The sequence below is a fragment of the Dromiciops gliroides genome, chromosome 4, assembly GCF_019393635.1.
Source record: "Dromiciops gliroides isolate mDroGli1 chromosome 4, mDroGli1.pri, whole genome shotgun sequence".
Taxonomy (NCBI): Eukaryota; Metazoa; Chordata; class Mammalia; order Microbiotheria; family Microbiotheriidae; genus Dromiciops; species Dromiciops gliroides.
This window is the reverse complement of record NC_057864.1, coordinates 451,084,930-451,111,754: the sequence shown is the minus strand read 5'-3', so window position 1 is coordinate 451,111,754 and position 26,825 is coordinate 451,084,930. Positions and strand designations below refer to the sequence as shown.

Here is a 26,825-nt window from a genome sequence, read left to right as displayed (position 1 = left end):
GCTGATAGCAGGTAGCTGGATCTCAGGATCCAGCCCTGGAATAGCCAAATTTGAATAGGGAAGTATAAATGCTTTATAGAAACTGTTGAACCTTCACCACTACCTCATCCCAGATTGAATTGGTAAAGAGGGGTAATATTTAGACTCCCTTTTCTTGTTATATCTTCTAAGTAAATAGTCTTTTGTAAAGTCAGTTGAGGTTAGCTATTTAAATGGAATGGGAGTCCTAGTCACTGATGGCTAAAAGAGGATAGACAACATACAGGGGATGGGGACTTGAGACAGTGGCATTAGAGAAGAAACAATTCAAACCCCCAGGGTTACACCCAGAGCCCTGAGGGGGTAGATGCAGTAGTCTTGGCTCACATCTGTCCATATCCTTTGAACATTTATCAATTAGGGAATGACTTGTATTTTTTTTTTAAGTGAGGCAATTGGGGTTAAGTGACTTGCCCAGGGTCACACAGCTAGTACGTGTCAAGTGTCTGAGGCCGGATTTGAACTCAGGTACTCCTGACTTCAAGGCCGGTGCTCCATCCACTGCGCCACCTAGCTGCCCCATGACTTGTATTTTAAAAAATTTTGACTCAGTTCTCTATATATTTGAAGAATGAGGCCTTAATCAGAGATATTTGGTGCAAAAATTCTTTCCCAGTTTTCTGCTTTCCTTATTCCTTTTTTAAAAAGGGTTACTGGACCAGTAGATTGTGGGAAAGATGCAGATAGAATTTATCTAGACTATACTAGAATTTGACAATATTCCCCATTCTATTCTTGTGGACAATGGGGACATATGAGCTAGGTAATAGTAATTGGGTGCATTTGGAATTGGTCCAATGACCAGACCTCCAAGAGTAGTTACTAAATGTCCTAAAGCCAAATTAGCAAGAGACCTCTAGTAGAAAAATCCAGGGATGTGTCCTTGGTCTTATGTTTCATTTTATTTTTGTCAGCCACCCTGATGAAGATGTGTGTGTGTGTGTGTGTGTGTGTGTATATAGATATGTATATATGTGTGTAGATATATGTAGATATATATAGAAGTATATATAATATTATATAAATTTTTACATGTGATCTGGTATATTTCTGATTTCCATATGCTGCAATGTCAAAGAAAAATAGCTACTGTGATGATATAATGTATAGTAGAGTCAGTGTCCAAAAAAGTACAATAGGATAGAGTAATGGGATAAGTTCAATAATACAAAATTTAATAGAATGCAAAATCTTTACTTCATTTTTAAAAAATTACTTCGTATGCAGGAGATTTGGTAAGTGTGACGACAGAAATTCATTAGAAAAAGATCTGTGGATCTAAATGGAATGCAAGCTTAATAGCAATGTCAGTGGTAGACAAAAACACTAATGAGTTTTCAGAGAGCCTAGACTTCAGAACGTGCTCCTGCTCAGATCACAATTGTGTCTTATTACATTTTAGTTTTGGAAAGGACATTGACAAACTAAGGGACATCCAGAGGGTATGGGTAGGAAGACAATTGATTGCCCTTGGATTTTCTCTGAAGAGTATTTCTCTCCTAGGTGAAGCAGAAATATCATCCCCTCCCCCATCATCTCTGCAGAATAATTCCTATTCCTGTGAACAAAATAGTCGTGGGGAGAAAGTAAGCAATATCACTTTCAATGATTATATCCTCACACCACACCTTCCCGCTTTACCCTGGAAAGCTTCTCCTGTTACATAAAGCACTGGACGCTCCACCCAGTCTCCCCTAGGACATATACAGCCTTAGGCTCTATTTCGGAATTATTGTTTCAAGTTGGGAGATACCAGTGTGACCTCGAGTCTCCTTCTATTCCTGCTCTGGACGACTAACTTTACTATGAAATAATATGGTGGGTAGAATAGAGGTGGAGGCAATAGGGATGGGGAAGGAGAGATACAGACACAGACAGACTGAGTCTGGATGGAGGACAAACCACTTAATATTTTTCAAAACGATCAATAAGATCCTTTTATTTCTCTTTGGACCATAATTACAGGACTCCACTAAGCTACAATATCAGGACTCTAAATATTACAAATATGAACGCAGTTCAAACCTAAATCTATCATCCACCAAACTATGGTTAAAAAGTGACATGATTAAATAAAACTAGTCAAATAGAGTCCTCTAGTTGACATAATTGTCTGGCCCCATGGTGTAATGGTTAGCACTCTGGACTTTGAATCCAGCGATCTGAGTTCGAATCTCGGTGGGACCTATAATTTTGACGGACGTTCATTGGTAATTTAGTATATTTACATTATACTTACTCAAAACTTCTCTATAGTTCCACTCACTTTCATTCACACCCCTCTCTGAATGAGAGGCTCAAGTATATAATGACATTCTTCACACTCTCTCCCAATGTATAGGACTAGTTAAAGTGTAGCAAGGGTTAAGTCTTCCTAGCTAAAAGGAAATCATGTTTTGCCTCCAGGACATGAAACAACACTCAGGAGAGTGGTAAAAGAAGTTAAAATAATACTGCATTGGATCATTGTTCACCTTATTCACTGTCTTATTATTTTTCATGTTCATATGTTGCCCATAACAGACCCTTGTTAATGCTTGCTATGTCTTTTCTTCCTAAATAGAATGCAACCCTTTTAAAGGTAGAGTGTGTAGCATAATGCTTGGCACATAGTAAATACTTGTTAATTTGATTCCGTTTTTTAAAGGGTCTCCATGCTCAATCTTTCCCCTTTCACTTCTACAGCCTACCTGTAGTGTCTTTTCTTCCCTCCCTTACCTTGACCCCATCTAAGGGACCCAGGGTTGAATGTTAGACCAAGAGTCAGAAAGAGTTGTGCTCAAAGCATAAGGCACTTGCTTGTCTTACTCTGGTCTCAGTTTCCCCATCCATAAAATGGAGATGCTGGGGCAACTAGATGGTACAGTGGATAGAGCACCAGCCCTGGAATCAGGAGGACCTGAGTTCAAATCTACCCTCAGACACTTAACACTTACTAGCTCTGTGACCCTGGGCAAGTCACTTAATCCCAATTGCCTCACCAAACAAACATAAAATGGAGATAACAATGCAGTACCCACCACTGTCATAGTTGTGAGCATAAAATAATGTATAAAAAGCACTTTGTAAACTTTAAAGCACTATATACATGCTAGTTACCATTATCACCTCACTCTAAAAGCCAGGAAAATGCTTTTCTATATTGAAGATCTGATCATTTCACACTGTCCAGTCTTATACCTTGCAATGTCAGAGACTGGTACAAAATCCTACAGGGAAGGATTCATTGTTTTAAACTACAGAAGAAAAAAAAAACAACACATAGGGATTTGCACACGTTTTAAGTTAATTAAAGTTAATGAGGTGCTCAAAACTACTATGGCTGTTAAAAATAATCTAGTGATGAAAGGCTCAATGCATTACATTGTTATTTCTCTGTGCAAAGAAATTTCTCGCTTGCAAAGAAATGCTGTTACCTCTTTCCGCTGCCCAGGAACTTCCAAAGACTTGATTTCCCAAACTGACTGACAAACTTCTGACTTTCAAATCTTCAAGCTAGAACTCCTCTACAATCTAACTGGGCCCATTTATTAGGTTCTGGATCTTGACAAAGTTAGGTAAGATTTGACCCCTGACGCTTCTGCCAAAAGCAGTCTCTCTTCTCTGTCCCTGAAATCTCCATGATCCAGTGACCTCCTCCAAAAATCTTTGCTCACTCTAGTTTGACCACCTAGAACTAGAGCTAGAGCTAGATATTACATCTATTCCCTAGTCATGAACTAATCCAAGCCCAATCTGGTTCATTTGATGTTCCACTCTCTATTATTTCTCTTCCCAAAATTCCTATGGCACCATCCCTGTTAGTAATGGCAGATTTTAGAGCTGAAAGGGGACCTTGAAGGTGTTGAGTCCAACCCCTTTTGGTTTACATATAAATTAAACTGCCTTCTCCGGAAGAGAACTGATTTGTCGAAGTCTATATATTTGTTGAATTCATTTGTTTCTCTCTGCTCATCAAAGAACGGAAAATAATTGAAGTACCTGTCTCAATCATTTCAGGAATCACAAGAAAGACAAGTAGGCATGTAGTCGTGGCCGAGTGGTTAAGGCGATGGACTAGAAATCCATTGGGGTCTCCCCGCGCAGGTTCGAATCCTGCCGACTACGGTGAAGCTTTGTTTTCAATACTTGGGTAAAATTTCACGTTCATATCTTGTAAAAGGGAAGTACTTAAATGTAATGTAATTGGGTGTTGGGTCTTTTCAAGCAAAAGCTTCTTGTTGCACAGACCCTGGCTCTATCCCCTGGAAAACGTCTGAGTGAATATGTAGTGAGGTCTTCCTGTGTGTTTCATCTACTGGTGCTCCTGTGTGTCTTTCAGCAGGTCGATTAAGTCCCTCAGTCTCCTCAACTGTAAAATGGGGGGAAATAATGCTGGATCATGCTATATAAGAAATGAGTTAAACTGATAACAATATTTGTCTCCTCAAACACTAGAGGAATTTAAAAGAACAGATTATGCCCCCCAACAGGTTTTAGGGGGCAATATTGTTCTGCTATACCTTTGAAGTAAATCCTATCAGGAAAATCAGCCTTGGAGGGCTGGGAAATGCTCAAGAATGATATTGTGAAGACATAATAAATAAAGGGAAATAAATACGGTGGAAAGAAGTCTGAATTTGGAGCCAGAAGACCTGGATTCTAATCCTAAGAAGTTCTGTCACCTACTACCTCTATGGATTTGGTTTAGTCCCTTAACCACTCTGGGTCTGAAATCTGTCACCTGTAAAATGAGGGAGTCAGACTAGCTGACCTCTGAGGATGCTTCTGGATCCTATACTGCCATGTGGAGGAAAAATGGAATGTATCTGTATTGCCTGATGTGGAGAAGACAGGGAACCCATTAACTACTTAGAATGATAAACACACACACACACACACACACACACACACACACACACAACAATGCAGAAGATGGAAGCAAGTTCAGGTAAAAGAAAATGAAACAAAAAAGCAAAAAAAAAAAAAACCCAAACAAAAAAGATGACAAATGTTATCAGGAATAGAAAAGCTTGAAATGAGCTGAGACTGGAAAAGACATCTAAGGACAATAAAAAGGGAGATGGTTCTTTTCTTGTTTCATTTTATTTGGTTTTGCTTGGTTTGTTAGTTTGGTTTTTGCTATATTGGAAGAAAGGGAAGGATCAAGGAAGAGGTGAGATGCTGTTTTGTGTGGATTGGATGATAATATCCACTGCCAGCAGAGGGAAGGTATACCTGATCAACCCTTATTTTGAGACCATTTATTCTGATAAGGAGTAGGGCTTTGGCTCTAAAAATAATAGAACCAAATTGCTCAAGGGGGGATTAATACATAAAATCAATCAATCAACCAATAAGCATTTATTAAATACCTATTCTACACCAGGTATGGTTCTAGGTATTCTAGGGGCCACAAAAATTAAAATAAAGGGATCCTTGTCCTCCAGGAGCTACTATTCTCCCCTTGAAGAAGTGGAAAACTAGATAAGTAAGCAAGGATCTGAGTAAGAGCTTAGGGAATCTAGGTGGATCAAAGAATAGGCCACTGGTCCTGGAGTTAGGAAGATCTGAGATTGAATCCTACCTCAGAGACTATCTGTGTGACCATGGGCAAGTCCCTTCATCCTGTTTGCTTCCGTTTCCTCAGTTGTAAAATGAGTTGGAGAAAGAAATGACAAATCATTTCAGTATCTCAAATCCATCCAGTGCCAAGAAAACCTCAAGATAAACCCAAAATGGAATCACAAACAGTGGGACATGACTGAGCCAGATAAGGAAGGTGATAGAGAGCACCTAGGTGCCCTCAATGAATTATAGTCACTTACTTCAGATGAACCATCTCCTCAGATGGTGAAAGAACTGAAAGATGTGGCTGGAAAGTCATTGTCAGTAATATTTGGAAATCTCATCAAACACTAGGGGAACTTAGTCAAGTTGGGAGTACAAACACATTATCCAAAATAAAAAGGCCTATCTATTAGGCCACATGGTCCCTGGGGTATGTATGGTTCTGTTAGTCAAACTTTGAAAACTGGAGGGAGTCCTTTTTGTTTTTAAATACCTTCTCAGGGCAGCTAGGTGGCACAGTGGATAAAACACTGGCCCTGGATTCAGGATTTGAATTTGAACTCAGAGTTCAAATCTGGCCTTAGACACTTGACATTTACTAGCTGTGTGACCCTGGGCAAGTCACTTCACCCTCATTGCCCTGCAAAAAAAAAAAAAGAACAATTTAAATACCTTCTCACAGAGTGGTTTTTAAAGCAGTAGTTCTCAAAATATGATCTGGAAACACCCAAACATCTCCAGGACCCTTTTAAGGGGACTGAGAAGTCAAAATCACAATAATACTAAGATGTTTTAATTTCTCAAATGGTGAATATCAATGCATATCATCCAAATGAACAAAAACTCTTTGTGGTGTCATCAATGATTTTTAAGATGTAAAGGATGATATACATATAAAATATAATCCTCTCCCCCGCTTCCTTCTTCTAAAATCCAGATTTTTAACTTCCCTTTAAATGAATACTAAGAGGGGTGGCTAGGTGGCACAGTAGATAGAGCACAGGCCCTGGAGTCAGGAGTACCTGAGTTCAAATCCGGCCTGACCCTTAACACTTACTAGCTGTGTGACCCTGGGCAAGTCACTTAACCCCACTTGCCTCACCAAAAAAAAAAAAAAAAATGAATACTGAGGCAGTTGAGTGGGTAATGCACTGGGTCTGGAGTCAGGAGTTCATAATCCAGCCTCAGACACTCACTAGCTTTGTAACCCTGGGCAAGTCATTTAACCTCTGTTTGCTTTAATCCACTATAGAAAGAAATAACAAACTACTCCAATAACTTTGTCATAAAGTGTTGGACACAGCTGAATGACTCAACAACAAAAAACGTTTCCATCTGAATATTCCACAAGCATTCATTATTGAGAACAAGACAAGAAGCCCTTCTCAGATGGTTTTAGGGAAGATAACAGGAAGCAAGAGACAATTACTATCTGCAGGATACCAGCCTGTTGATATAGGCAGAACACTCAGGAAGTTTGGGAGTAGTGCCAGGATAATGACCTTGGACTATTCTCTCAAGGCCTTCTGATCTGCTTATGATTCCCTTCATCCCACTCTTTGGCATCCTACATGTGAAACAGACTTCTAGCATATAAAGATCCTAGCAAGGGCATAAAGGCTATATATGGATATGTATAGATGTGTGCATGCACATCTATATTCTGTTGTTTTACATTCTGTAAAATGAAGACAGATAACATCAAAATTCTAAGTAACAAAATCTGGAGAAAGAAAATCATATCCTTAGCCACATAATAATAGTCACAGAGCTACAGAGACCAGACCGTAAGGAAAACAGGACAGCAATTGAGGTGTTGTTGGCCCTGCCCTGATGCTTTTATTATTCCCCTTTTACGGATGAAGAAACCAGTTTCAGTGAGGCTGTGACTTGCCTGTGGTTACACAGCTTAGAGGTGTTACAGTGGTATTTGAATCCAAGTTTGCCAGAGTCATGTTCCAGCTGTCTATTTACTTACTATACAATTTGATTTGGGAACCATCTCTTGATTTTTTACCACACCTCTTGATTTGGGAATCATTTGTTTAAAAAGTAATTGTTGGGGGCAGCTAGGTGGTGCAGTAGATAAAGCACTGGCCCTGGATTCAGGAGGACCTGAGTTCAAATTTGACCTCAGACACTTGACACTTAACTAGCTGTGTGACCCTGGGCAAGTCACTTAACCCCCAATGCCCTGCAAAAAATAAAAATTTAATTTAATTTAATTTAAAAAGTAATTGTCATGGCAGCTAGGTAGCATAGTGGATAGAGCACTGGCCCTGGATTCAGGAGGACCTGAGTTCAAATACGGCCTCAGACACTTGACACTTAACTAGCTGTGTGACCTTGGGCAAGTCACTTAACCCCAATTGCCTCACCAAAAAACAAACAAAAAAAGTAATTCTCACATCTAATTTCCTTTGATTCCCATAACAACCCTGGGAGGCAGGCACTATTCTTATTATTATTATAGAGATGAGAAAATTGAGGCAAAAATCAATGTCACACAGCTTGTGTCTTAGGCAGCATTTGAACTCAGAACTTCCTGACTGCAAATCTAATATTCTCTCTAGTGTACTACTTAGCAACTGCATTTTCACAGAATCAAGTGAGCAGTTACTGGAAAATAATGCATACAAGGACAAAAACATTGTGGGTTTTTTAATCATAAAAATATTTTAGGGGGGCAGCTAGGTGGTGCAGTGGATAAAGCACCGGGCCTGGCTTCAGCAGGACCAGAGTTCAAATCCAGCCTCAGACACTTGACACTAGTTGTGTGACCCTGGGCAAGTCACTTAACCCTCATTGCCCTGCAAAATAAATAAATAAATTTAATTTTTAAAAAAAGTTTTGCATTATTTTCCAGTTACATGTAAAGATAGTTTTCAACATTTGTTTTCATAAGATTTTTAGTTCTAAATTTTTCTCTCCCCCTCCCTCCCTTCCCTCCCCCCTCCCCAAGACAGAAAGCAATCTGATATAGGTTATATATGTAAAATCACATTAAACATATTTCTGCACTAGTCATGTTTGTGAAAGAAGAATCAGAACACAAAGGAAAAAAACCTCAAAAAATGAAAAACAACAACAACAAAAAATAGTTTAGCTCAATCTGCATTCAGAATCCACAGTTCTTTTTTCTGGATGTGAAGAACATTTTCCATCATGAGTTCTTTGGAATGGACACAAAAGTATTTTAAAGAAAAACAACCTTAAAGATATAAGAATTCTTATCAAGGCAAAGATCACTAGTGTCTCCAGAGGACCAGTGATGAAGTATGTGTCTCAAGGTTCAGAACTAAACATACATTTCTGGAAATTGCTAATGTGTGGGTTCTTTTTGCTTGACTATTCTTATTTGCTACAAGAGGAGATTAGCAATAGTAATTTTTAAAAAAGGAACATTGAAAATTTATTTTAAACCCTCAGAAAGGAACAACAGGAAGTTTAGAAGGAAGTATATTTAAAAAGAAAGGTGAAATTATATATATATATATTAAAGCAAGAGCTATTAAATAGTTCAATTTCACAAAAATTCCATTTTTCTGTTATGCTTTGTATATGGAAATTCTATTTTTTCATGTTTAAGTTCAGGATTAAAAAATACAAATTTGTGAAAAGAGAAAAAATCATGTAAGCTGCATAAGAGCAGACATTTTCTCTGCTTTTGCATTTGTAGCCCCTTAGCACCTAGTAAGCAAGTAATAAATGTTTTCTTTCATTAATTCATTTTATTTATATATAGAGAGAAGTGTTTGGCATTGAGGGAATAAATGCATAACATGTTCCCTGTTATGGGGTTGGGACATATCAAGGAATTTGGGAGTATGAAAGTTTAAACTGGCCAGCTAAACTGAAGGACCAACACACCTTGAGAAGTAAGGGAGACATGCCTAATGGCATGACTCCTACCTGATCAGCGCCAGGCGACAGAGATAACTCCAGAAGTCCCAACCACCATCTAGAGATTCAAACCTTCCCCCAACCCCCAAAGAACTTTCCATTGTCAGGGGGTTTAAAAGCTTTTGTCTTTCTTTTGTTCGAGGAGAAATGTGTTTCAGAAAATCATGTCTCTAAACTATTTCTCCCCTCGAGAGTCTATCTCTTTTGGTTCTTTTTCTAGAGCCTAAATGAAAGATTATTTTATTCTAATTGGATTTGTGTGCAAGAAGGTGTAATTCTTTAAAGAGGAATACCTAAGGACCCCCACATCACCAATTTCCCCCGAGAGTCCCCCATTCCGCCTTCCAATGTTATTATCTTGTGTTAAAGGCTGGCTTTTAAAGGCTCTTCACAACCAGGCCCCTTCCTATCCTTCCAGGCTTGTAATACGTTAACACTCTCCAGCAACTTTGCGGTCCAATCATACTGGCATCCATGTTTCCTCCAAGACCATGCATCTCCCCGACTTTGAAGTGGCTTTCCCTGATACCTGGAAGGCTTTGCTGGTGTATCTGGCCTCTTCCCCAATCCCAAACTGATAAAGCTTTGCTCACCAAGGCTACTTCCCATCTATTTTTTATTCATCATGTATTTACAGGTATATATTCTCTATTAAGAATGTAAACTCCTTAAAAAAAATGTAAACTCCTAGTGGATAAAACACTGGCCCTGGATTCGGGAGGACCTCAGTTCAAATCCGACCTCAGACACTTGACACTTACTAGCTGTGTGATCCTGGGCAAGTCACTCATTGCCCTCATTGCCCTCATTGCCCTGCGAAACAAAACAAGAATGCAGCGCGGAGATTGATTTTGCTCTTTCTATCCCACCAAGCGCTGAACACAACGCTTAGCAGCCTAGTTAGTAAGTGCTTTATTAATATTTGTAAATAATGCTTTTCCCCGTCCTTTGGTTTGGGATAGTCAATTCTTTGGGAGAGTCATCTGAGTCTTCACATCTCAAAATATTCTTCCATAATCCTTAAAAAAATGTAGAATACAGGATGGCCGTATTTATTTAACAGTGGGGGCGATTAAAGTATGTGCCAAAGGTCTTTAGAATATAGCACCTGGACCTTCCTGTTTTTAGTAATACCACTATCCCCAGGTAAAAGTATCTATAACTCGCTTTCTGGTGGTTAGAGTATTTTCCAAAAGGCCAGACTCAGTTTTGTGACTGGCTTCCTGTGTTTTAAAATTTCCATTACTTCGTGGAAAAGGGCTGAAGCTTTAGGATGCTCTAAACATCTTCACCCACACCGGCATCAGAAACTCCTTTTCCGATTGGACAAGAAGTTCCTGAACTGACTGGGAGCACTCTAATTGGCTTACGTTTTTCCCCCTATTCTCGCGACATCTCTAGTGCTACCTCTGCCTGCAGTCCGCCCTGCCCAGTGTACACATGGGGACTCCATTTTGTAAGCCTGTGAAATCAAATGTAGTTTCATACCGTAAAGCACCGTAATGGAGGACTGGGGTGGTTTCCCTGTGAAAGGAGCCCCTCTCCTTAAATTTTATGCTATCTTTAAAGAGGTTCCTTCTTAAAACAGCACTAACCGAATAAACGGTTTCAGTTACAGCAAAGAACCTAGTTAACAAAGAGGTTCGTAAATTACAGCTCCTTCATCAGATAATGAAGGGGGGCCCTGAAAAGGGCCTTTGTTTTTCCTTAGGCGGGCTAGCAAATTGCAGTTAGTTGATTTAGCCGCCGAAGCCATAGAGGGTCCGGCCCTGGCGCTTGAGAGCGTAGACCACGTCCATGGCGGTGACGGTCTTCCTCTTGGCGTGCTCGGTGTAGGTGACGGCGTCCCGGATCACGTTCTCCAGGAACACCTTCAGCACGCCGCGGGTCTCCTCGTAGATGAGTCCCGAAATGCGCTTGACACCGCCACGGCGAGCCAGGCGGCGGATGGCAGGCTTGGTGATACCCTGGATGTTATCCCGAAGCACCTTCCTGTGCCGCTTGGCACCACCTTTGCCCAGCCCTTTGCCTCCCTTACCACGTCCAGACATAATGATTCCCGACTGTTGCCGAAGTGCTGTAGCTGCAGGCTGCGCTCCTTTATATGTCCACTGAGCCGACCTGTTTGAGAACTGAAAGAGCGCGGGCGGGGCCAGGGCTTTGGAATTGGTTTCCGCCCACTGCATTCAAGAATAGGTCATTTGAAAATACATTAACTTAAAGAACAGATCCCGCTCTAATTGGAAAGAAAAACATATTTGATTTCTGTTCAGAAAAGGGGAGGGGGCGTTAAATTTTTTTCAGGTAAAATTCACCGGAAGATTCTGTAAATTAAACAAGGTACAAGTAAGACCTAAGGCTTCCATTCCCTGCCTGAGTAAGGACTGGTTTATTTGATTTAAACTTCGTACGCTAAATCATAGAGTTAGATCTAGAAGCACCCTACAGATCACTTAGTTGAGATGTTCGTAAACTTTATGTCTGCGATCCTTTTCCTTTGGCAGGCTGGTGAAGCCTATGGATCCCTCCTCAGAACGTTCCTTTTAAAAATTTTTTTTTAACATTTTTATTTAAAGTTTTGAGTTCCAAATTCCCTCCCTCCCCTTCCCCTAACCTTCTCCTCCCTGAGACAGTAAGCAATCAGATATGAGTTATACATGTGCAATTATGTAAAACATTGCCATATTAGTCATTTTGTACAAGAAGACTCCAATAAAATGGAAAAAAATGAAAGAAAGTGGAAAATATCATGCTTCAGTCTGTATTCAAACAATAGTAGTTCTTTCTCTGGAGGCGGATAGTATGCTTCATCATGAGTCCTTTGGGATTGTCTTGGATCATTGTATAAGTGAGACTAGCTAAGTCATTCATAGTTCTTCATCCAACAATATTGCTGATACCGTATACAATGTTTACCTGGTTCTGTTCACTATGCATCAGTTCATGTAAGTCAGAACATTTTTTTTTGTCTTTTTTTTTTGGTTGTTTTTTTTTTAAGTGAGGCAATTGGGGTTAAGTGACTTGCCTAGAGTCACACAGCTAGTAAGTGTTAAATGTCTGAGGTTGGATTTGAACTCAGGTACTCCTGACTCCAGGGCTGGTGCTCTATCCACTGCGCCACCTAGCTGCCCCAAGCAGAACATTTTTAAATGTTTAAAATAAAATACACAGAATTTTAAAAGAAACTAATTTTATTGAAATAGTTACCGATATGAATATAGATATATTTTAAAAGAACTTTTTATCTAGTTAGACCTTCCCTTGCCTTATTTTACAGGTGAGGAAAATGAGGCCTAGGGAGGACTCAGGTAAATGTCATAAACTAGATCTGAACCTGAATTTTGCCTTCCTTTTACCAACCTGCTTTCCTAACACTGATCTCGTAGCCTCTAAGGTGCATTTAACCTTGTACTGTCAACCTCAGCTTACTCACACAAAACCTTCCTAGCATGGTGGGGTTGAGGTGAAAACAATACCCCGCGCTCCAGCCCCAAATATCTGCTAGCATTTATTGAATAATGAAATGTTAGGGCTGAAGAGGACAAGAAAAGCAAACTAGGCCGATCCTCTCATTTTAAGGATAAAGGAATTAAGGCCCTTGGATTTGCCCCAGGCCATACAGTTTTGAGTGATATCAGGAACTTGAACTCAGGTCTCTCAGATCCTCAACAGCTCTCAGAGCAATCATGAAGTTACCTCCTTATTACAAAATCCCTCCATAAAGTTGTCCTCTTTCAGTGCATAAATAAGAAAGGCTTTGACTTGCCCAGAGTTTGGGTGGTAAGCATGAAAAGTGTGCTTCTGACTGTTACCTGAGAACCAACATAAATATGGAGAGATTCTATAATTTATCGAGTTCATAGTATCAATAGGATGCTTTTTTAAACCATTTTTACAAATATAATCTCATGTTTTCCTCAGAGTAGCCCAGGGAGGTAGGTGTTATGCTCCCTCTTTTCCAAATGAGAGAATGGAGGCCACCTAGCTGCCCCTGCAGTTGAATATTTTGGAGAAAAGATGTGAAATCACTAGATCTATGTGCAAGAAATATTATCCTATCAATGATATGAAAGATGATTTACAGAGGGTGGGCAAGGTAGAGAATAACAGTGGAAAGAACTGTTCATAGGCATAATATAGTCGAAAGATATACCATACCTACAATCCAGGGACCTGAGTTGGTGTGCTGTCCCTGCCACTACTTTGCCACCCTGGGAAGGGCTAAGATGTCATCTGACAGACCTGGCACCGTAGGCAGCCCTTCCCCCCAAATTTCCCTTTTCCCATTCCTGACTGTATGCTGACCAACCTTATCTGAACCCTGCAGGAAGGGACACAGAGTTCCTGTTCCATTCCATTCTTCGGGCCAACTCCCTAAACTTTGAATGGTCCAGTTCCTGAGTGAACATGGGTGAGCAGGGAGTTACCAAATACAACCCTCCTGGTAAGATGACAGGCCACCAAGCCAGTATCTCACCTGCCACTATTGTAACGATTGGAATAACGCCACCTGCTGGATACTTACTGTAGAAGAGTTCTGCCCATGAAGGGAAGGTCTTTGAGGGCAAGACCAGGAGTCAGGAAGTGACGGGAGCTAGTGGGAGGAGGAAGGAAGAGACTGGCGCTCAGTCTCCCTGTTTTTTCCTGGGGACGCTGGCGGAGAAGGGAGCTAAAAATGTGCTCTCCCTTTAATAGATAGAAATCTAGGCCTTTCTCTCTCTCTTTACCAAATTCTTATTCTCCTTAATAAATGCTTAAAAGTCTAACTCTTGCTAAAGCTTATAATTTATTGGCGACCACTCATTAGATATTTTAGACAGTTTAGCTAGAATTTTAGCCGTTAACACTATGCTGTCTAATTCCTTGCCATGTGACTTGTCAATGTACCCTAAGGACCTCTGAGTCCTCCAATTGAACCCTCCTATATACGTTGAATGTGAGCTCTTCGAGAATAGTGGGCTCACTCCATATTCTATTAATATTCCTAGCACTTAGCATAGTGCTCGGCGCATGATATACACTTAATATATGTTTTTCATCTACACTAAGCGCTTCACTTTGTACAGATAGAGATGACTTACACAAATGTTAAATAGTTCAGCTGGAGTACCAATGAAGTCCTGTCCCGCAGGCCTATACTAGGCTTATAGGATCATCAATTTCAACCCAGAGGTCACATGGTTTAATCCCTTCATTTTTTTTTTCTGAGGCAATTGGGGTTAAGTGACTTGCCCAGGGTCACACAGCCAGTAGGTTTCAAATGTCTGAGGTGGGATTTGAACTCAGGTCCTCCTGAATCCAGGGCTGGTGCTCTATCCACTATACCATCTAGCTGCCCCTCAACCCCTTCATTTTTAAAGATGAAGAACCTGTGGCTCAGAGAATGGTAGAACAACCAAGGGCACACAGTAGTAGGATTTGGACTTGGGTCTTCCTCTACCAAATTGACCTTGCTTTTCACTGCACTGTGGTAAAAGCAAAGCCATTAGATGACAGAAGATTTGCAGGGCTGTTATGGGTAGAACTTTGTAATTGATTAGATAGGTGATATCAGAGAGAAGGATATTGTGAAAATGGAAAGACTTTGTAAATGATGATACAAGAAGTATTTATAATGAAGCCAAGAGGAAGAGCAAGTTTAAGAAGAGCTACTGAAACTTCCTCCTAACTGGTCTCTTTACCACCACTCTCTCCCCTCCCTAACCCATTTTCCACTGAACTGTCCAGTCTCCCTAAGTACAGACAAGGCTGCTTATATCCTCAAGATCTTTGGTGCTTTCCTGCTGCCTTTTTTTTTTTTTTTTTGGTGAGGCAATTGGGGTTAAGTGACTTGCCCAGGGTCACACAGCTAGTAAGTGTTAAGTGTCTGAGGTCAGATTTGAACTCAGGTCCTCCTGACTCCAGGGCCAGTGCTCCATCCACTGCACCACCTAGCTGCCCCTCCTGCTGCCTTTTGAGGGGAAAAAAAAAATCTCCTCAGCTGGAAAGCTGAAGCTTTCCATAGGCTGGTTCTAATCTACCTTTCCTAACATTCCCTTTCACATTCTCTGTGTTCCCACCAACTTGGCCTACTTTCTGGACCTGAACTCTGCATTCTGTCTAGAACTTCATGGCTGTTGACCATTTACGCTGAGTTTAGAATCTTGAGCTTCCTTCAGAGCTCACCCTAGCTAGGTTCACCACCTCCTGTCTTTCATTGTTTTTACTGCTGTCTTCCTCAAAGTATCTTACATTTATTTTGTTGTGTAAATATTGCATCCCCAAGTAGAATTTAAGTTCCTAAAGGACAAACACTGTTGTTCATTTTGTCTTTATAACCCCAGGATTTACTTAGCACACTGTCTTGTGTACAAAAATGCTTACTGTGGAATGAAAGAACAAAGATAGGGGTGAAGACAAAAATCAGTACGGGAAACACTAATGTAAGGGGAGAGTAGTTCACAGGGACAACATTTAGAGATACTGCAATTTGGGTGATAGCCACTCCTAGGGCTATGTAAATTTGGTAATGTTGTTGCTGTTTGACCCTGGCAGAGGCTAGATAATTTTTTTTTAATCTTCCATAATGCCTACCACAGTCTGTAGGCCTCACAAACACATTTTCACTTAACAATAATAGGACATAAAGCACATGAAGGTTCACAAAATGTTTTTTTTTCACAAAATCTATTTGAAGTAGTAGTTCAAATCTTATTTCCCTAGCTTTATAACTAAAGAAACTAAGGTTTAGAATGTCCAAGCAAATCATCCAGGGGAACACAGCTAGGTGATAACTGTGGGAAAATATGGGTCCCCCAAAAAGGTGATTGAAGTTGTCTGGGCAACAATTAATGTCTGGGAGATGAATTTCAGCTGGGAGAAGGGTGCTTAGTAATGGCTCCTTTCCTCCCCCCTCCAGCAATCAGGATCACATGATGAGAGAGATCCAAGGCTGGTTGGGGGAGGAATTTAGAGGGCTGCCCCTTTGACTATACTGTATTCTGATTGGCTAGTGTTTGGCGCCAGTGTCTTGGCAAGAAGATTGTAACTGAGAAAGAAAGGAGAGGCCAGTTGGTTTAAGAGATAAAAGGGCTCTCAAGTCCCATGCTCACCACCATTAGAGAGCTGGCCCATTCCCCTGTGGTGTATAAATAAAGACCTTTGATATTTCTCCAACACTGAGTCCCAGAAATTTTTAAATGGGGTTTCTCACAATAATAAAACTGGCAAATAGAAACTTTCCATTATACTATGCTGCCTACGAATAAATAGATAAATAGCTAATACAAAGGTCTGGTTTCTTGCTCAAGGGGGTCTGTTCCAGGTCTCTTCTGTTTAAGTCTGCCTTTGGAAAATCTAGGTGACTAGCTGACCAGCTAAGACTAGCCTAAATTCAAGTTGACTTCTCTTCAATAATACAATATTACAAAAGCATTATTCTTCATTCTTTTTATGGTAAAAAAAATATTGGTTATTTTCAAATATAACAAATGTATCTATTTCAACATATTTTCAAACATATAAAGTTTTTTTTTTTAACAACACAAATTCAAATTCCATGTCAACGGAAGTGAAACAATGAATTTACTCCAAGTGACAGTGAATGTAGAATGGCATTTAATATGGTCTACCTAAATGAGGTCAAGTTTGAAGACTGGGCTTCATGAGTTGGGGACAGAATTTGGGAAATGTTGGATGAAAATCATGGGCATTGATTTAAAGGTCCTGTATTGTGTATTGCATCTTTTTCAGTGGTTGACCAGCCTCTGAGAGGGGGAAGGATTAAAATCATAGGCAGAGGTAGTCTACAACAGAGACAGACAAGTAACATTGTCTAGATGTTCACAGGGGCAGGAAAAGTTACTATATTAGCCTTCTAACTATCCCTGTCATTTAGCAGCAACTGTTGTCTAAATCAGATGGGTTTTGTGTGGAGGAGTAGGGGATAATAAATATGAGCCACATCAGATAAATAAGAGAGTCCATACACAGAATTTATATATCTAAAGGCAAATTTATTGAAGACTTCCTGGAATCACAAACAACAGGGCCATGGATGGTGAGACTAATGTTGTTAGTTCAGTGTCATCCTCAAAGCTTTGCTCAGCTCACCCCACATATCCAAATTGTTGTCAAGACTTGTGATTTCTACCTTCACAATATCTCTTGCATAGGTCCCATATCTCTCAGCACAGGCCCTCATTATCTCTCTTCTGGCTTATTATATCAGCCCTGCTAGTTGATTGCTCTGCCTAATCTCTCCTCATTCCTATCATTCTCCCACACAGCTGCCAATAATCTTCCTAAAATAAAGCTCTGACTGTACCCCCCCCATCCCCCATCTATAAGCTGCAGTGGCTTCCTTTTAGCTCCAGGATCAGATGTAAAATTCTCTGGCGTTTAAAGAACTTCACAGTCTAGCTATTTGCTATCTTTCAGGTCTTCTTATAATTTATTATCATCCATTGACTCTTGACACAATGACACTGGCCTAGCTTCCTTGCTATTACTCCATTTCCTGACTCATTTTTTCAGTGCTTGTACACCATGTCTGAGATAGTCTCTCCTCTCATTTCTAACTCCTAGACATCATGGATTTCTTAAACACTTGGCTCAAATCCTATCTCCTGCAAGAGGCCTTTTCCAGCCTCTTCCCCTTCCCTCCATTGTTAGTGCCTTTCTTTGATATTACCTCCCATTTCCACTACACACAGACATCTTGTATGTACCTAATATTTTGTATGTTGTCTCTCCCAGAAGAGCAGGAGATTATTATTTTTTTTCTTAGGGCTTAAGTGACTTGTCCAGGCTCACACAGCTAGTGTGTGAGGGCCAAATTTAACATATGGAGAGTTAATTGAGTGGCTCACCATAATATTGGGGTCCTGGAAATAATGAGGGACCTCTAGGTCCAAAGCTCCCTCCCCTCCAAACTGCCTTTTTAGATATTTCTCCCAGGCCAATAAGAAAGGAGCCTAACAGCCTCTTTTCCACAAATGAATCAGGTTTTATTAATGGGAATGAAATAAACAGCAAAGGTGAAATCAATAAAATCAATGACAAGGGAATAGGGAAAATGAAATATGGATAATCCTCCTAACTCTAACCTAAGTCTATACAATCTCCAAACTTGATTCCAGTTCATCTAATTCAAAAGAGCAGGGCTGGGGGGCAGCTAGGTGGCACAGTGGATAAAGCACCAGCCCTGGATTCAGGAGTACCTGAGTTCAAATCCAGCCTCAGACACTGGGCAAGTCACTGAACCCCCATTGCCCCGCAGCAGCAAAAAAAAAAAAAAAAAAAGAGCAGGGCTTGTATGTTAACTCACCACCTCTTTCTGCAGCTCTCACCACCAGAAAGAAAGTCACTCCGGAAGAGCCTGAGCTCCCCTCAGTGAGCATTTACTCTTCCTCCCCCAAAAGGGGAGGTCCTTCAAAACTGCCTGCGGAGAGTGGTTTCTCCTGGTGACATCAGCAGCACACGTCACTCAGGGCAGGCCAGGTTTGGCTCATCCCAATCAGTCTGCCAAATTCCAATAATCTTACCACACCCATGAAGCATAGCATGTGCATTCAGTTCACTGGATGACAACACAGTGGCTTCTCAGTCATCCATTTATATGTAGAAAGAGTCCTAGTTTCTAAATGCTGGTGATTTTCCCTCACTCTCGAGGGATTCTAAGACAGGGAATGTTTGATGGGGTATTACCTCTTATCTCCATTCCCAAATCTATTTATTAGGATCTAGGAGCTGTGGGAATTTATTTTGATTTGGGGACCCTGCCTGTGGGCTGAGATTAAAGAGCCTTAGGCCCTCAGGGTTTTTTTCCGTGTAAGAGGGGCTGGTGCCTCTAGGATTAAAATGCAAACTGTATTGTTTGGAATTTTTGGGGGGAGGGGTAGGTATTCCAGGTTGAGTGAGTTGCCCAAAGATGGGAACAGAGGACAGGGTTTTTATGGGGTAACAGAATAGAAGGGAACCAAAAGATTGCTTCAGAGTCACATACAACTACTTCATATAAATGAACCTTTAACAAAAGAAACAATAGAACTGCTCCTAATTTAAGTGTAGACACTACTAACTCTAAATAGAAACTACTTAATGTAGGTGGACCCTTTTTACATAATAACATAAAGTCCAAATGATATAGGAGGCAAAAAAGGGTTAATAGAAAAACCTAAGATCCAAGCTCTAACTCAGATAGTAGCTCTAAAAGGGATTCAGACCCCAGTTAATGGATAACTTACAAGTCAGCACACTAGGTTCTCATACCCACAGGGATCAGTACCCATAACGGACCAAAACAGGTCAGGTCAAAATAACAATAAGACATAAGACAAGGGTATAGAAATTCTAATGAAAAATGGAGATATTTTGAAACTAGCCATGGGAATCAGAAAGAGACATGCACAGAAAAGGCCAAATTTGTCCCCAGATTCACCTTATGACGTGTAAACCCCCAAAACACACCTCCACAGAAAAAGGTACCTGCCTAGGGGTTTGGCTTAGGACCCCAGGAACTCCAAATTAGGATAAGCCCACCCCTGTAACACCCCTAGGTGGAGAATATTATAATGAGAAGGACAGGCCCTCCCCTGTACCTCCCCAAGGTGGAGATTATTATAATGAGACTGATAATCAATGTATCCATACTATAAATATAACTGTCTTTCCTTTCCTTATTTGAGAGATCCTCTCCAGTATTCTGGTTCTCTCCCTGTGGTCACTCACAGTACTGCAGTAAAACTTGGGAAACTGAGTCACTGAGTCTTGTAATTCTCTTGGGATGACTCAATCAATCTGATCCCTAATTCTAGCCCACATCACTGGGAGTAAAATGGAGAAACATTGGGAGGGGATAAATCACTTGGGGGAAGGTCCATAAGTCCAAGAGTCTAGAAATGACAAAGATTGGTCAGCCCCAGGCAATTCATTTGTCTGGGAAAGGGGTAACCGGGTGGGGAATCAGTTCTCAGTAAATTTTGTAGTTTTCACTCTTTAAGGGATCACACGCACACAAATCCAGTAGAATAAGATAATAGTTTATTTAGGGGCTGGGGAAGGGAAACCAAGAAAGAAATCCTTGGACTTCTCATGGGAAGAAGGCATGGCACAGAGTGTGGCTCTGAGATACCAATCTACTAGAGCAGGAGACAGGCAGATACTTTTATAGAGGACTGATGGGGGTGAGGAAAGTTCCCTTAGTGAGGGAGGACCATCCCTCACTGGTGGTGGCTGGGGGAATTGGGTGAGGGGTGGCTTCGGATCTCAAGCCATCTCTCCTCCTCCCACCACAAAGGCAGCAGCCACACCTAATCTTATCTCCCCAGGGGTGAGGGAGACTGGAATGAAGGGTGGTGGTCCCAGAGCTTGCTCAGTCCTGATCCAATTCCACTTATCTCTTTAGGTGTGTCTGTCCTTTGGTTTAGTTTCTCAAGGAGAAGGTTCTTTGATGTACCCCAGAAAACTTCTGGGGTGGCTTGGGCCCATAACAGCATCTAAGTCCAGCACTCATCCTCTACACCAGGCCGTTTTCCATTACAGCTGTTACAGTTTCTGTACATCTAGACAACCCCCTTCCTCACCTTCACCTCCTGAGAGACTCGTAATTTTCTAGAGCACAAATCTCCTTCAAGAGACCTTTCTAGTTATTAGTGCCTTGTCTTTTCTCACTCCCAAATAACTTTGCATTTTTGTATCCCCCCCCCCCCCCTTGTCTTGCAAGGGACACTTGGAACAGTGTCTACTGGCTTTGGAACAAGAGGACCTTCATTCAAAACCCTGATCTCTCATTTCCTACCTTTTTGACCTTGGGAGAAAGTCAATTCGATTTTTTAGCCCTCACTTTCCGCCTCTCTAAAATGAGAGGTTTGGAATAGATAAGATTCCTTCCAGTTCTAGATCTATGATCTGATAATTGCAATTTACTGAGAACTGACTGATCCCCACCTACTCCCCCTTCCCAGGCCAATGAATTGCCTGTGGCTAAACAATCTTTGTCAGTACCAGACACTTGATTGACTTATGGACTTCCCCCCAAGCAAACTATCTCCTCCCAAAGATTCCCCACCTTACTTACTGAATTTTGTAGAGTCCTTAGAAATTACAGCTTCTTACATACAAAAACAATTAGAATAAGATGGTTTATTTAGGGGCAAGGAAAGGGAATTAGTAAATTCATAACACCCGAGTTTATAAAGTTTACTACTCTCAATTTTAGTCTGATAGTGTTTGGAATTCAATCTGACCGGTTCACCGTTTTCCCGCCAAAGAACTTAATAGACAAGAGTTTGCAAAACAAGTAATGAAAAAGCAGTCTTAGGAGATGAAACTTAAAAAGCATTAGGTCTTAAACCTTTACATTTAGATCTAGGAAAGGTTTTAATCCTAAAATCCAAGACTGGTTACCGCCCTTCTAAATGAAAAGTTTGAGGGGCCCTGAAAAGGGCCTTTTTTTCCTTCTTAGGGTTTGGAAGAGCGTTGTTTTTAGCCGCCGAAGCCGTAGAGGGTCCGGCCCTGGCGCTTGAGAGCGTAGACCACGTCCATGGCGGTGACAGTCTTCCTCTTGGCGTGCTCGGTGTAGGTGACGGCGTCCCGGATCACGTTCTCCAGGAACACCTTCAGCACGCCGCGGGTCTCCTCGTAGATGAGTCCCGAAATGCGCTTGACGCCGCCACGGCGAGCCAGGCGGCGGATGGCAGGCTTGGTGATACCCTGGATATTATCCCGAAGCACCTTCCTGTGCCGCTTGGCACCACCTTTGCCCAGCCCCTTGCCTCCCTTGCCGCGTCCAGACATGATTCCCGACTGTTGCCGAAGTGCTGTGGCTGCAGGCTGCGCTCCTTTATATGTCCACTGAGCCGACCTGTTTGAGAACTGAAAGAGCGCGGGCGGGAACGAGATTTTTCTGTGGGCTCTTTCCGGGTGGGTCTCTTCTGGCTCTTACGCAACGGATACGCAAAATCTTGTTCAGAAAGCTAACCTTCTTAAATTGTCCCATCTAGGCCACCCGTCCCATCACTGAGAAAAAGCTCCTTTCTTCTTTGGGACTTAGGCCAGGCATTTTCAAAGTTTGTTTTCAGGAAAAGTTCTGTGTTCTTCCTTATTTTACTTGTCGAGCTTAGGGCAAGATCCCCTCACCCCCCCCCCACCCCCCTCAACCCGATGGCTTCTTTGTAATGTTGCAGCGTATATAAAATACACACTAGAAACTAAACTAAAATGCCTCTAGTGTTTACGTGGCCCAGCGTTCAACATATGCACGGGGAATGTTGGGGAGACAAAGCGTTATAAGACGCTATATATTTAAAATATTAATCATCTATCAGCTGGAAAAATGGAAAGGCTCACTGGCAGAATTCACATAAGCATGCACACACGCAGTACTTCCTTTCACTTTTAGCATTTGCACTGAAGTAGGAAATTGCTGGACTCAGAAGTTTGGTCGCAATTTAGAGCAAGCAAGCAAGCAAAACAGTTCTTTGGTTGTCTTCTGTCTGGTGGGGTGGGATGATTCGCAATTGGGGAATAGAGCGGGAAGGTTTCCTCTCACTTTGGAAAAAGAATTCTCTGAAAAAAGACGAGCAAAAGGAGAAAGGACTGCCTCATTTCTGGAAATGAGACAGCCCATTGGAAGGATAAAAAAGAGACCCTTTTTTCGGCGTCAGCAGAGTGGCGCAGCGGAAGCGTGCTGGGCCCATAACCCAGAGGTCGATGGATCGAAACCATCCTCTGCTAGGCATACGTGATGTTTTTCATCTTTTATAAAAGTCCAAGTACTGTTTAATTTTATATTTAAAAAAAATACAAATACTGTTTTTTAGCTTCAGAATGGAAAGAAGAAAGCGAAAAGGTAAGCAATTTTTAAAACCCAGCGAATTAAAGAAGAAAAAAGCGTCGGAACTTCTGACATCTGTAGCATTTCTTCTTAAAATATATCATCAAAAACCATGCTACCCACTTTCAGATGGAGAAGTTATAGATTCAGAGTGTAGATTGAGGCTTTCTCTTGTTCCTTTGACGTATTTTTGACCAGTGCTGGAATTTGTTTTGCTTGACTATACATCTTTGTTACAGGTTTTCTTCTCTTGCTTTCTCAATGGGAGTTGCGGTTGGGGGATGGGAAGGGAAGTGGAAGAGAATTTCGGACTTTGAAGTAAAATAAAATTGAATTTTAAAAAGAAATATATCATCAACCTTTATTATTTAAATGTTGCATTATAATGTTGAGAGCATAGACCACGTCCATGGCAGTGAACGTCTGACTCTTGACATGCTAACTGTTGACTGATGTGTCCACTAGGGGTTACCAGAATTCTTATTTTGTCTGCGAGGTGCATAAGCCTGTGTGTTTAAAATGATTAGTGAAATGGAGAAAAGATGAGCTGAAGGAAAGTTGAGAGTATAAAGTTCCAGAGAAAGTGGAGTGACCCCAGAGAAAACAAGAAATTCACTTAAGTTAGATTAGAGATTGATATATCTTTATCTTGCTCCAGTGATAATGGGTTACAAGTGGGCCTCCTGGTTCAAGCTGGGAGTAACTATATGTAGATACAAGTAGAGGGCTTTTGGAATAGAATTATCTTTACAGGAAGATAATTTGGGGGCAGCTAGGTGGCTCAGTGGATAAAGCACGGGCCCTGGATTCAGGAGGACATGAGACACTTGACACATACCAGCTGTGTGACCCTGGGCAAGTCACTTAACCCTCATTGCCCTGCAAAAAAACCCAAAACAGAACGATAATTTTTTTTTTTTTAGAAATCACAAAGTTTCTCAAGATAATGTTGGGGAGGGCAAGATTCCTCACAGCAAGCCTTATATGCATGCATGCATTCATTCATTCATCACTTTATTTGTAAATTTGTATGTACATACATGCATGTACACACACACACACACACGTGTTAGGAACTAAAGAAGATGCAAAAAGGAAATAAGACATATCTTTTTTTTAAGTGAGGCAATTGGGGCTAAGTGACTTGCCCAGGGTCACACAGCTAGTAAGTGTTAAGTGTCTGAGGCCAGATTTGAACTCAGGTACTCCTGACTAGAGGGCTGGTGCTCTATCCACTGTGCCATCTAGCTGCCCCCTGATGAGACATATCTTGACCCTCATGAAACTTTCAGTCTAGTGGGCATTGACCCTTAGATGTTTAGAATCCATCCACTTTTCTGTTCTGGACCTCAGAAAGGACTCAAGACCTCAGGACAAGTTAAAACTTTTTGTTGGGTTCAGTGATAAGATAGGTAAAGGTACAACTAGTTATCTTCCAAAGCACTTTGTAAAGGCAGGTCTACTTGTTTTAGGGAAGATCATCCCTTTTCATTGAACCGGTAAAAAAAAAATAGCCCTCAAGAAACCAGTTGCTATGTTTTAATTTGTTATCATCCTCAGTACTCAAAATCATATGTATTTTTCCAAAGGGCACTAACTCTTCACACACATATACATATTTCCTCAGAAAAGGCCCTTGGTAGTTGGCAGAAATTAAACACATGTAGGATACCTTGAGGCCTTTCTAATTCATTATTTTAACTATTCAACCCCACCTGAATGCTTGCTAAAACAGCTCTTATAATCTGAGCAAACATTCAGTTATTCATTCGTGTTTCAGTTAAATAAACATTTATTAGATGCCTATTATGTATTAGACACTACATTTATTGAAATTCGATTGTGACCCTGATATGTTGGAAATGGGGTACGGGGTTGGGGTTCTTAGGAATTCCTCTTTAAAGAATTACACCCTCTTGCACACAAAAGCAGTTAGAATGAAACGGTAGGGGGGTAGCTATAGATGGCTCAGTGGTTAAAGCGTTGGCCCTGTATTCAAGAGTACCTGAGTTCAAATCCGGCCTCAGACACTTAACACTTACTAGCTGTGTGACCCTGGGCAAGTTGCTTAACCCCCATTGCCCCGCAAAAAATAAATAAAAAGGAATAAAATGGTAGTTTATTGAGGGGCAAGGGAAGGGAAACCATGAAAGAAATCCTTGAACTTCTCATGGGGAGATAGGCACAAAGCACCTGGCTCAGAGGTACCAATCTCCTCGAGCAGGAGACCAGCAGGTACTTTTATAGGGGACTGATGGGGGGGGGGGGGGGAGGTGTGGAAAGTTCCTTTAGTGAGGGAGGACCATCTGAGCTGCTCTCTTCAGGACACAAAGGCCGAAGCCAAACCCAAACTTATCTCCCCAGGGGTAAGGGAGACCAGAATGAAGGGTGGAGATTCTGAAGCTAGCTCAGTCCACTTATTTGGTTCCACTTATCTCTCTAGGCGTATCTGTCCTCTGGTTTAGTTTCTCAAGGAGAAGATTCCTTGATGTGCCCCAGAGAACTTCTGGGGTGCTCTGCACCCCATGACAACCCTTTGACCCAGCAATACCACCCTTGGGTCTTTTTCCCAAAGACATCATAAAAAAGGGAAAAGGACCCACATGTACAAAAATATTTATAACTGCTTTTTTTTGTGGTGGCAAGGAATTGGAAATTGAGGGGATGTCCATCAATTGGGGAATGTCTGAACAAGTTGTGGTATATGAATGTTATGGAATTCTATTGTGCTGTAAGAAACGATGAGCAGGTGGAGTTCAGAGAAACCTGGAAGGACTTGCATGAATTGATGATGAGTGAGATGAGCAGAACCAGAAGAACATTATACACAGTATCATCAACATTATGTGTTGATCAACTGTGATAGACTAGATTCTTCTCACCAATCCAAGGGAACAAGAAATTTCCAAATGACTCATGATGGAAAAGGCTCTCCAAATCCAGAGGGGGAAAAGGAACTGTGAAATATGGATGCTGATTGTACCATACTATTTCTTTTGGTTTTGGTGCTGTTGGTTTTCTGATTTGAGGTTTTCTCTTTGTGCTCTGATTCTTCTCGTATAATATGACTAATGCAGAAATATGTTTAATGTTATTATGTATATATAACCTATATCAGATTGCCTGATGTCTGGGGGAGGGGGGGAGGGAGAGGAGGGAGAAAAATTGGAAATCTTACATAAACAAATGTTGAAATTTTTTCTACATGTAACTGGAAAATACTAAAATACTTTTATTTTTTAAAAAAAGAAAAGAAAAATAAATTCGACTGTGAATAAAAAGCTGGACAATAACCTGAAAGAAAATGAAGAAATGAAACATTCATGAGATAACCTAAGACACATAGTAGTCGTGGCCGAGTGGTTAAGGCGATGGACTTGAAATCCATTGGGGTTTCCCCGCGCAGGTTCGAATCCTGCCGACTACGAAGTGTTATTTTAGGCATTGCTTGGGTTCCACTTCTGTTATTTCCCACCAGTGTGATGATTTCGGTTATATAGTTTCCTTCTCTCTAAAA

General features: G+C 41.1%; 1 protein-coding gene and 4 non-coding genes across 5 annotated transcripts; 4 read left to right on the top strand and 1 right to left on the bottom strand.

Annotated features, from left to right (window-relative positions):
• The first annotated feature begins 2,154 nt into the window (after positions 1-2,154).
• Positions 2,155-2,226, top strand: TRNAQ-UUG. Its single transcript has one exon. It is a non-coding gene; the product is annotated as a tRNA-Gln (tRNA).
• Positions 2,227-4,064: 1,838 nt separating this feature from the next.
• Positions 4,065-4,146, top strand: TRNAS-AGA. The gene has a single exon. It is a non-coding gene; the product is annotated as a tRNA-Ser (tRNA).
• Positions 4,147-11,214: 7,068 nt separating this feature from the next.
• Positions 11,215-22,359, bottom strand: LOC122755237. The gene is made up of 2 exons (XM_044003560.1): positions 21,961-22,359; positions 11,215-11,672 (listed from the first exon to the last, which is right to left on the bottom strand). Exons 1-2 carry the CDS (start codon positions 22,267-22,269, stop codon positions 11,232-11,234), a joined length of 750 nt encoding a protein of 249 aa, XP_043859495.1. The 5' UTR covers positions 22,270-22,359; the 3' UTR covers positions 11,215-11,231.
• Positions 22,360-23,136: 777 nt separating this feature from the next.
• On the top strand, positions 23,137-23,208 carry TRNAM-CAU. Its single transcript has one exon. It is a non-coding gene; the product is annotated as a tRNA-Met (tRNA).
• A 3,445-nt stretch (positions 23,209-26,653) lies between these two features.
• TRNAS-UGA lies at positions 26,654-26,735 on the top strand. Its single transcript has one exon. It is a non-coding gene; the product is annotated as a tRNA-Ser (tRNA).
• The last annotated feature ends 90 nt before the right edge of the window (positions 26,736-26,825 follow it).

Excerpts from the sequence above, each read along its gene's own strand:
- LOC122755237 (XM_044003560.1), bottom strand. The coding sequence starts at position 22,269 with ATGTCTGGACGCGGCAAGGGAGGCAAGGGGCTGGGCAAAGGTGGTGCC. Across the intron at positions 11,673-21,960 it reads CCCTCTACGGCTTCGGCGGC|TGGGCGGAAACCAATTCCAA; the intron begins TAAAAACAACGC and ends TCTTGAATGCAG.